Source organism: Cariama cristata, unplaced genomic scaffold (assembly GCF_000690535.1).
Source record: "Cariama cristata isolate BGI_N322 unplaced genomic scaffold, ASM69053v1 scaffold42359, whole genome shotgun sequence".
Classification (NCBI taxonomy): Eukaryota; Metazoa; Chordata; class Aves; order Cariamiformes; family Cariamidae; genus Cariama; species Cariama cristata.
Genome location: NW_009634872.1, coordinates 1,470 through 13,152, shown reverse-complemented (window position 1 = coordinate 13,152; position 11,683 = coordinate 1,470). Strand labels below are relative to the sequence as shown.

General features: G+C 38.2%; 1 protein-coding gene across 1 annotated transcript; it reads right to left on the bottom strand.

Annotated features, from left to right (window-relative positions):
* Window positions 1-1,616: 1,616 nt before the first annotated feature.
* Window positions 1,617-10,664, bottom strand: PPP2R3C (protein phosphatase 2, regulatory subunit B'', gamma; the record flags this gene model as incomplete). Its single annotated transcript, XM_009707283.1, has 8 exons — window positions 1,617-2,049; window positions 2,666-2,725; window positions 6,126-6,263; window positions 7,595-7,731; window positions 8,372-8,447; window positions 8,521-8,576; window positions 9,724-9,856; window positions 10,594-10,664. Coding segments are annotated over 8 exons (860 nt in total), but the record flags the coding sequence as incomplete, so codon positions are not given.
* Between the last annotated feature and the right edge of the window lie 1,019 nt (window positions 10,665-11,683).

The following is an 11,683-nucleotide window of genomic DNA, read 5'->3' as shown; positions in this document are numbered from 1 at the left end:
TCACTTTCTGTAGAGAATCATTGTAGATAAAGGAGCAGAGCAGCTGTACCAGTTACCATGTGAAACTTTACTTCTGTCCTTAAGATTTCTAAAAAAAATTTTTAAAACACTCTTCAGTGAAACTTTGTGTTGGGTATCATTGTATGTCCCTGGCCTTAGTCCCACTACCAACTAACTAAGGAGCCTGATGTAACATCAGAGGCCAGATAATGTGGCTATTAGTTTCCAAAGTTCAGTTATGTATTCCAGACAAGCCTCTGCCTGAACTGGTGTCCTGTAGAGCACAAATTCCTTCTCCTCTCATCTGCCCTTCGCATTCCAGCACTACAGAAAATCTTCTGAGGAGGATTCAACCATCATCAGTTCTATTCCATCTGTTTTGATACCCTATCCTTTGCCTCTTTTTGAATTGTAAGACAGAGGGTGCTGACAGCTGTGTAAAATCATGCCTTAGCCCTGAACATCTGCAAGGGAGAGCTTGGTTCAACACCTGGGGAATGCACAGAAAAACAGCTTGTTGGGATTTCTTATACTGTCAAAGACAGAAAGCCTCACAAAGCTCAAGAGTAAAACCTTTACAGCTGAAGGACACTGCTTTTCTGCCAAGAAATTAATGTCAGTTGCGCTGGTTCTTTTCCCACCTCTCCCTACTATCTGTTGCATCAGAAATGCTCTCACACTGCCTTGAGTTTAAACTTCTTTGTATAAAATACTGTATTACTCACTGTGCCTTAACTTAATCCTTCCTTCATTTTTTTGCAAACTCTATGAAAGTGTTTACTTTCATAATGGTTTAATTTTTCTGTAAATGCATTAATTGGTTATTTTATATTTAATATAATTTTTGAACTGGAAGTTGGCTATGGCTTTTCCTTTAAAACTGTGTGGTCTTTGAAATTATGCCTGCACACACAGGAGCATGTGCCTGTTCACTCTTTTCATCTTTACTGAGTCACACCTCCTGATGGAATATTCAAGCACTGAAATTCAAAATAGGATAGTACCCCCACCCCTTCCTTAAAGTAGTACTTGTTAACATACTCAATGTGTTCAGCACTACCTCAGACAAGTAGTGCAGGACTGCAACCACCTCTGGCATGGAGCAACTGTAATTTTTATCTGAAAATTTGAAATATTTCTACAGCTTTGTTTAAGAGTTTCACTGCTTTAACTACTGCTGTAGCTCAGCTGTACAGTTGAGTTGCACAGGAAGTGAAGGTGGTGAAGGCCTTTATACAGGTGTTTGGATTAGTTTTAACTAGACCTAAAGCTAGTGCAGTTTTATTTCTGTTAATGAACATCTTAAGAATTAGGTAATTACTCAGTCAGTTCAATAGTTATTTACTTATCCTTTCTGTTAGACACTTAAAACTGGACACATACAGAAGAAAGAGGCCTAAACTCTTTGCCTCTTACTGAATTCTTTTGTCTTTACAACCGAGTGCTCAGCAGTGCTATCATTAGAAGAAGGCATAGAGAATGCAGGAGAAGGCCTGGGATGGCTGAGTGGATACAGGCCACTGCTGAAGATACTAAGAACCACAGCCTTACTTTCAGGGTAAATTCACATTTAAAATAGGGTGTTCAAATAAGTATGAGGCTTGGTACACAGGGATAAAGTCCAAAAATATTTATTAAAAAAAAAGATAACTTTAACTGTTAAACAACACTTGCTTTTTTGGTTTCAGAAATTAGTTCTGCGATTCCTGTATGTACCACATTTCATATTATATGCAGGGCCAAGGGGAGGGAAGTAAAATGGAAGAGGTATTCATTCAGATAATGAATGTTTCCAGCTTCCAACAGTTGGCGCATCAGACTGAGATATCTCTATGCATACAGACTGCTCCTGTTCAAAAGTCACGTATCATCAACATCAGCAGCGCTGTCATTATCACTTGCCACAAGGACCTCTCTGTTCTCGTACGTCCAGAACCCATTCAGATCAATGAGAATGCTGGTAACAGTGTCGCCTTGGCTGCTATTGATTAAGTCTTGAAGGGAGATTTTGTAAGGATCCTTAGGCTTCACCATATCAAAGATTTCATCCTATGAAAGAGAAGTCAAAATTGGGGAAAAAACCCCCCACACATTAATGAGCAGAATAATGGCTACTTTATACCACATACAGAATGATCTTTGGGTAACTAGTGCCACCCACATCGATTTACAAAAAAAGCTGTTAAGTCCCAAACCATTTAAGATACAAAGCACAATAACTGGCTACATATAGGAGCAGTGTGCTCAGTGCCCACATCTCAAATAAGAATTTGCTTTTCTGGGAAGGCTTTGGCCTCAAAGTGGCAACATGAAACTGTTGAACTTTTTCTTTAATAGTTTTATAGACAGGATTTTTTTAGTCACCAGTCTGCACCCCCACTTACCTGAACTGTAAGACAGACATATCTAGTATCTTCAAGTGTAAGGTACAGCAATATGTATTTAACAGGTACTTTGCCTGTTAGTAAGCAAAATACTGGAACAGTTGCATACCAGATTTCTTACAGAGCAACTGCTGAATAGAAAGACCTTTTCAACCCTATGAGTAGGACAAGTTGGACCATCTCTACTACTCTACAAGTAAGTATGCAACAACCTAGAAACTACGATATAAGTAAATGCTTATTCAAATATTTCACATAGTAATCTATTCAGTAAAACTAACCTTGACATCCTGAAAAGAAACTGGTTCTTGTCCATGGATTTTCATTTGTTCCTGAATAGCCTAGGGGGGAAAAAAAAAAGTTAGGAATAGATAGTGCAGTATTATACTGACACTGTATAAAACTTTTTTGAATGCTTCTGCATCTTCAGCTGTATTGCTGTGTAACAAAGCATTCATGGTACAGCTTGCAATCAATTCTCTTCCACAAGTGAGGCAGGGGTGAATTAAGGCATAATCAATGATACGCAACTCTAGGTTCACAGTTCTTAGTCAATACGGTAAGAATCCAACTTTCATTATGACCAGTGCTTGAGCGCTCTGGAAACAGACATGCAGACACTTGAATATTATCACTCAACACTCAAAGCTTAAGATAGTAATACACTCGAACCAGAAGGTTCAGTCTTCTGACAAAGTGTGAAATACAGACTAGTGAAAGAGGAGGGAAGAGACCAAACAGCAGACAGATAAAGCAGTGTGGCTACTCACACTTTCAATTACTTTGAAAATGGAACCTATATTCTGGTTGATCAAATAATGATGTGAGGGAGAGGATGTATTTGTTTATTTGAGCATTTGTCCATGCATGGAAGAGTTCTCCTGATTCATCCTGTAACTGGGCATTTCTCATTTTGAGCAAAATAATATTCCCTACTATTAGTTCTTTTCATGTGGTACTATTTAAACAGTTGCATCACCAAACCTCTGACTGGTTTGAACTATGAACAAAACTGTTTGTTTCACTAGCACAAGCTGCATAGCCTTGTCAGCACAGCTGTATCAGCATAGCCTCTGTAGGTGCAGACCCACCCACACTTACGCTAGCAGAAAAGAAATTATTCACAAGAGTCAAAAGGAATTGCTCTGATTTCAAGGAAAACTTAGAACATTCAATTTCCAAAAGTTTAAAGGAGGGACACATTTTAGAGTATGATCAAACATCTGCTGTAGTTGAGGAACCTTTTCAATAACTAAGCCATAGAGTAGGTATGTAACTGGAGACATGCACAAAAATAGCTATGACACAGTAGCTTACGCAGAATTACCTTGTTAAATTGCTTTCATATTAGAATCACTTATGTACTACAACAACACTAAAAGTAATGCTTTTGTAAAATGAAAAACTGTAAATTAAAACCCTCTGTTAAAAATCAGTCAGAGGCAGTTGATATGGCCCCGGCCTCCCTGAATCCTACTGCCATGTGAACAGAAGTGGATAAAGTGGTGGGAATGGTGAGCTGTGCGAGCAGGGAGAGAAGACGAGCCATTGCTTAGTTTCTCTAGGATCCTTAGTATTGCCAAGTCCCAGCCTCACAGTTGCCCATCAAGTGTACAACACAGCCACAACTAATAAACAAAATTCACGATGAAGTTCAAAAGGCACATACAAAAATCCTGCCTGCACCTGCAGCAGAATAACCCCACGCAGCAGTATGCTCTAGGGGACAGTGGGCTAGAAGCAGCTTGGCAGGAAAGGTGCTGGATGTCTTGGTGCACAAGAAGTTGAACAAGAATCTGCAGGGTGCCCTTGCAGTGATGAAGGCAGATAAATACTGTGCTGCATTAGTACAAGCATAGCTAGCAGGTTCGAGGAGGTGATTATTCCTCCTAACTCAACATTTGGACACAGTACTCCAGATGCAGCCTCACAGCTTTGGGCTCCCCTTTATGAGACACTGACAAACCAGTGGGAACCCACTCGAGGTCTATCAGGATGCCTGGGGGGCTAAAGCACAGCACAGCTGAGAGGAGAGGCTTGAGATGGGGATTAATTCACCTGGAGAACAGAAAGCTGGGGTGGTGTGGGAAATCTAATTACTATCTTTCACTACCCAGCAGGTGGTTAGAGACAACACAGTAAGACTCTTCTTGGAGACACACAGTGAAAGAGCAAGAGGCAGTGGACCCCAACTGCAGCAAGAGGCGTTCCAATTGGACAAAGATGGGAGAAAGGGCGAGGGGAGAAAAGTCTCAGCCAGGGTAATCAGACACCAGAACACATTGCCCAAAGAGGCTGTAGAGTGTCCCTCCTTGGAGATGCCCAGGGCCTTGTCCAGGCACATTTTGGGTAACTCAACCTAACCATGAAGCTGGCCCTGCTCTGAGCAGATGGTGGGAGCAGGTGACCTCCAAAGGTCCATTCCGACCCAAATTATTTGATGGTTCCAAGACATTAAAAGCAAAAAAAAAAAAAGAAAAAAAAGTGGTTTTTTCATTTGGGATTGTTTGTTTGTTTTTACCTCCAAAGGTCCATTCCGACCCAAATTATTTGATGGTTCCAAGACATTAAAAGCAAAAAAAAAAAAGAAAAAAAGTGTTTTTTTCATTTGGGATTGTTTATTTGTTTTTTTTAAAAAGCCTTTCCTTTTTAGAAAAGGTCTTCCAGATAAGAAGTCTTATTTTTACAAAATCATGTGGCTGTAGTCACCATTAAAGTTCATGTTCAACTGGAGACTTACTACAATGCAGAAGTAACATGGATATAAGATTATGCCTCGAGCAGAACTGAATGCTTTACTTAATGAGCTCAATGAAGTATATACCTTGTTTGTCATACTTTGAGCATACAGCTAAGTACAATGACTTGTTTATTTTTACAATTATAATACAAAGATCCACATAAAGAAAACTGAAGTGCTTGTCACTGTGTCCGGATATCACTGAAAGGATCTTGTACATGAAAAAAGCACCACACTCGTAACTCAGCCTAAACCATCCATGGCAAAAATACTATTTCACTGCATGACATTCCCCTTCCCAAGATACCTCGGGTATCTATTAAAAAACCAAGACAAAACAACAAAACATCCACCCTCCCAAAACAAAACCACCACAAGCCAGAAGAAAAACAAAGAAACACTCACACACAAACTACAATTTGGAAGAAGACTTTACAAGCCTTAGGTTAATTTTAACAGTAATTAAAAAAATTAAGCTGATTTTAAATCTATTCTCGGAGAAACAGATAAAGATACAGAATATGAAAAATGCAAGAATCTTTTTGCAATCAATACACTGAATGAAAAAATCCCACAGCTGTACAGGCCCATCACTGTATTTCATTATTTTCATTTCTCCTACTGAATTTTAGGATTACAGTGGAAATTCAAACCATGGGCAGTAACCAATTAGAACCATCATAAGAGATTTTAATAGGTAATCATTAGGCATTTTTTGGAAAACTTGGATTTAAAAAAAAATCAATAGAAAATATTTTTCCTAAACGAAATCAAAACAGTTAATTTCAACTGCAGATAAAATGTTGAAAATACCTTTTGAATTCTTTCCAAGTTTCAGAATATTTTTTTTTTTAATATTTTAAATCTTCTAAGAAGTAGTTACCAGCCTCCCAGTGGGTACGGGTAATTTAAAGTGATTCCCTGCAGATCTGCAATGCAGAAGCACACAGGCTATAACACTATAAACACAGAAAATGGCCTACCTGTACAAAGAGACTTACCCTAAAGAAATAATTAAGGGAAAAGACATTCAGGTATCCTTTGTTCTCTATATCAAGCAGTTTGAAAATATATTGCAGAGCTGCAGGCTCCTTTCTGTTTTCTAATGCAAGCACAAAGTCCAGGTAGGTCTTATAGTCCTAAAAGTAGATACAATCATGTTTATTACAGTCTTCTTTCTAAATTGATTTTGCAAGCAGGAACTTTATAATTGGCAGCTATTTCATTGTAGGGGATCAGTCTATTTTCTGAAAAAGACAACACGAGACAGAAAATGGCTGCTACCACCAACAGGAACAGAAAAGTTAGTTTTTAATGACTGCTGCTGATAGGAAATCCTGCCATTTTAGAGGTAAAATAGGATTCCAAGCATAAATCCAAATTAAACATACTATATATGCTTTAAAACAATGTTTAATACATCTTTAGACTGTTAAACATACCCAACTAGTGAAAAACCATATAAAAAGTTTTCCTTACCACAAATTAAACATCTGGTGGCAGTAAGCCTGCTGTTAAAAAAATGGTGAACTATACGGCCAATTAAAGTATACAATCTTTAGACCAGAGTAGGTAGTTTGGCAAATCATGTGGTAGAAGTATTAGTAGCCATCACAAATATGTATCACACTTTGCTTTTTCACTAGTACTGATTCTTGGTTTCCCAATCAAGATACAGTTGTGACAAGGACAGAAATCCTTCAGTCCCTATGTATATAATAACCCTGTCTACCTTAAACACAGTTGTGCTGCCATTCAAAGGGAGCTTGACAGGCTGGAAAAATGGGCTGACAAGAGCCTCATCAAGTTCAACAGAGGGAACGCAAAATCCTGCATCTGGGGAGCAATAACCCCATGCACCAGTACATGCTTGGGGCTGACTAGCCAGAAAGCAGCTTTGCACAGACGGACCTGCGAGTCCTGATGGGCAACAAAGTTGAACACATGCCAGCAACGTGCCTTTGCAGAAAAGGCTGCTGATAGCATCCTGAGCTCCATTAGGAAGAGCTTTGCTGGCAAGTCGAAGGTGGTGATCCTTCTCCTCTACTCAGCACTGTTTAGACCACATCTGAGCACCAGGTCCCGTTCTGGTCTCCCCCATACAAGAGAGACACGGACCTACCTTAGCAAGTCCAGCAAAGGGCAACTAAGAGGATCCCTCCTGACCTCAATGATTCTGTGATTCTACAAAAAAACTGCTAAGTCATCAAAAGGACTGTATAGTGAATTTGTAATTTATCACTTTCAGAGTTCAAGTCATCTGAATGCAGACAACAAGAGTAGCAATACATTAAGTAAAGCTCTCAAAATAAATATAGATACAAGTCTTTATTTTAACTCTAATTTAGTTAAACTTCCCATTTTTCACAGCTCAAGCTACTCTTTACAGTAAAGACACTGGTTAGAGACATTTCCTGTCTCAATAAGCCAAAGCTTTTATATTGTGAACAGAGTGAAAATATGTGATTACCATTTCACCATCATAAGTTAAGCATTCCTGAAAGACGCGATCCAAAAATATATTGGTCAGAGTCCCTGTTCCATACCGGGATAGTTCTTCTTTGCTGAGCATGCCATTGTGATCTTTATCAAGGTTTAAGTACTGGCCTAGGGAGGAGATACAGAGGGCAAAACATAATATCCTTGTATCAGCAAAGAACTATTTCAACAGAGAAAGAAAATTTAGCACTTTTTAAACATTTATCTAATTTTCACCATAGAGTTAACACAGTTAAGTGGGAATATGCTACATCACACTAATATTCATAGAGCATCATAAATGAGCACAGAGTATGGGGAATGCAGGATTCCCATAACGAGGTGCTAATAGTTGTACTCTAAAGTAATGGCTTAAAAGTAAAGGCTGTGTATACAGTGAAAGGAGCAAAAGACTAAGAGCATATTATTTTAAATATATCTGCTGTAAGCATGAAAAAAAGAGCTAAAAGTGATGCAAAAGCATGAACAGAAGGGTCAAAAGAGAAGGTTACAGAGGAATCTTGTGCCTTGTGCAACAAGCACAAAATGACAAAGGATAAAATGGTGGTAAAGAACCAAAACTGTAAAATCAGGAAGATACACTGAAAGGACAGCTACAGGAGTTGAAAAGACAAGTTACCAGGAGGATTTGAAGAGTACGAAAACAGCGGAAAAATAACGCTAAGAACGTGACTAAGTCACACAAGGCAAAGAGGAGAGGGAAAAAAAAAAGCAAAAAAAAAAAGCGTTCACATATAAAGTAACCTACCATAAACTCTTAATGCAGAAGGAGCAGAAAACCAATTTGTTTCCTGACTTTCTTTAGAAAGTTCTTCATCCCTTAACTAAGTGAAACATAAAGTTAGAATTCAGAAAGAGTAAATGAAAATCCAATAGTATATGCTAAGAGATCTTTACCTCCAGTAAGTCATCCAGGAAGCTGCAAGCTAAAATATCCTGTATCTTTATCTTCCCTGCAGCAAGAAAAGGAAAACACATTTTAACAGTCACACAGCCAACATTTGACTGTTCTCATTTGGGTGACACTACTTAAGAAAAAAGTATTCTGAGTACAAGAAAATGCCTTTTTTAAAAAACAAAACAAAACTATCTTCTAAGGTCAAGGATAAGGCTGTAATTTAAGAGATAAAATTAAAATAGTTTTTAAAACAACTGAACAAAACTAGCCTGATATTGGCAGAAGATGAGATATCCTGAAGCCTTAAACAGCCAGAAAACTAGATAAAAAAAGCCAGTGTTCAACATCAACTTAAAATGTAAAATAAAAAATGCAAAGAAAGCATGCTTAAAACATTTGTTGGAATAATAGTCTCTTAAGCAATGTGATATTTTTCTATCTTTAGAAACTACAGCTGTGACACAAAGCTAAGGTGGCAGAAGGCACTTCTGCTGGTGTACAGACACTGCACAAACAGCTGTGCAAAATAGTGGCCTTATAACTTCACATACACCCTTTCTACGTGTTTGTAATTACCTCTGCCAGAGACTACTGCCCACACAACTCTGGTGTCTTTGAGTGGCACAGCTAGAGCTCGAAAACACATGCAGTTTGTGACTTAAATCAAGGGCACAGGAAAAAGCCAACTGTTGTCCGAGGGAGCTACATTTGTAATAAGGATTAGCAGCCATAACTGCAAACCTTTTCTAATGAGTTTACATGGTGCACTCAAATTTAATCACAGGAGAAGCACATCACAATAAGCATTCTCAAGTATTTCCACAGCTCTGTGGATGTTCTGCCAAGCAGTTCTGTTAGTTGCGATGTTTTCTGTTCACTCCAAACACTTAAAAAATTAGCTACTGCTAATGATGCATTATGATGAAATAATATCTTATTTGTCAGTTTCTATGAGATGACTCTATAGTACCACAACAGATGGGTTTCTCATTAAAATTCATTAGCTGTAGAAGTACATTAAACCCACATAAAGATTCCTGGTCTTCAGTGGAGATTGATCTTCAAATACAAGATTGCTAAATGAGAGCCTACAAAGACAACTACATATCCATATCACCTTGAAAACACAAGCAGCTTTGGTGGAAACATTTTAAAAGTGAAAATACTCCCACATATTTAGAATTTTGAAAACATGGACCTACCTGTTCTGAGAGGATCCAGAAAGAAGAAGAACTTTCTAACTGCTGTGCAGACATAGAAGGAGTAAAAAGATTTTTCTAAACCATCCAGTTGTGGCAAAGTAGGGATGAGTTCCAAAATATAGTTTTCTAAATCCTGCAGAATTAAGAAAGAAAAGAACACAAGCTTTAAACGCTACTATTGTTGCATCTTTGCTATATTCCACCCTGGCTTTCAAATTTACTTTGTTAAAAATACAATCTTGCAACAATGCAGGGAAGAGCATGAAAGCAGGCAAAAAAGCTTCTGTCTCCATGCAAGAAATCCTAGGTCATATACATGCACATGTGATGCCATAACTGAAACAGTCTACAAATAAAGCAGAGTATTAACAAAGCAGACTATATTTACATGTAAATGTAAATGCATTCAGCTGTACCTTTCAAATACCGATGCATAACTCCTAATTGGATTATCCTATTGCTGAATATTCTTTAATAGATCTTTTTAAGTATAGTGGTAACTAGAACCTTATTTATTATATAATATTAACCCCTGTTAGAACAGGAGAGTAATTCACTGAGGCCCCACTAGCCATCTTTTATTGTGATTTCTACTATATCCTAATAAATCTAGTAAAGTGCTAATAACATGAAACCTTGGTATCTATGATCTCTTTTTCAGAGAATTGACTGTATGTTAAAAAGGCTAGCAGCACTCTGACCACCACATCTGTAGAATATAGAGATTGCTATTTATCCAAACAAATGTGCCCACTCCAAATCTAGATTATGATATAAGCTTTTATGATATAAGACTAGAAGAAAATTGGAGCCTTTCTGATGCTGTCATTTGAGTAAAAACAGACATTAAGTTAATCAAGATTTACTTACTGATTCTCTGAGGTAGCCCTGTCCTGCCACATCATATAAACTGAGACCTATTCTTGTCTGATGAAGCCATACTGTAAAACAGAAAACAGAATTACAATGCAAGAAACCTAGGGGGTTTTCGAGGCCTCACCAAAATTCGAAGTTATTCTAAAGGCCACAAGGCACTGTTGGATGTTAATTGCTTCTCCCTATTTCCCATTTTTCTGAGATTTAAGCAAAACCATGACATGTACCAGCCCTGCTTAGAAATGCCATTTTGGTCTCTAAGTTGGTAAGAGTCACTGGCAACGTATGATACACTGTGGCCAAGACTGCCTTATAAATAATTAGATGTAAGAAACGGCTAAGCAGACACAACATTTTATCTGGTACATGGAATCACATGAATTTGTTCTCTCTCACTGAACTACATACATGGGTAGCAGCACATTTTCACTGCATTAAAATCAGCTGTACAATGTGGCATACAGATTGCTTGTCAGATTGCTACGGCCCCTTGTGCAGCACAAGACATTGCAGCTACAGGCAAGGGTCCTCACCGCACTTCTGAGTTACAACAGGAGAATTAGAATAGCACAAGCATCTATTTTTGCAATGAGAAGGCACATTAATCAGGCAATCTACAGGACAATGAACATGAAGGCACTGTTAAAGCAGAGTAACAGAGATGGAGTACAGATTAGGCATAAAAACTATCATTCACACACTCCATGTTAAATTTAACTTCCATTTTATGAAGAAACATTTTACAAGTTCCTCTTACAAAATATGAGTTGTGCTTCATACCAACATTCATCTCTTGAAGATAAGTGTTTGTCAAGACAGACTAAGTATCACTCAGAGATAACAGAGATTGTATGGTAAGGCTGTTTCTTTGTTGGGTGAAGTTTAGAGATGTGCATCATACACCCTGAAGTGATTCAAGACACTTTTACTAGGCTCAACTTGTTTGGACAAAGCCAACAGACTCGACTGCCTTTCCTCCTGAAAGGGGAGAGTTACTGGAGGCCAATGGCGCTTTGGGAAATGCTCCACCATTACTCAGTTATTAACTTCAGCACCCTCTCGGCCCCTCGCAAAAGGACTGTGT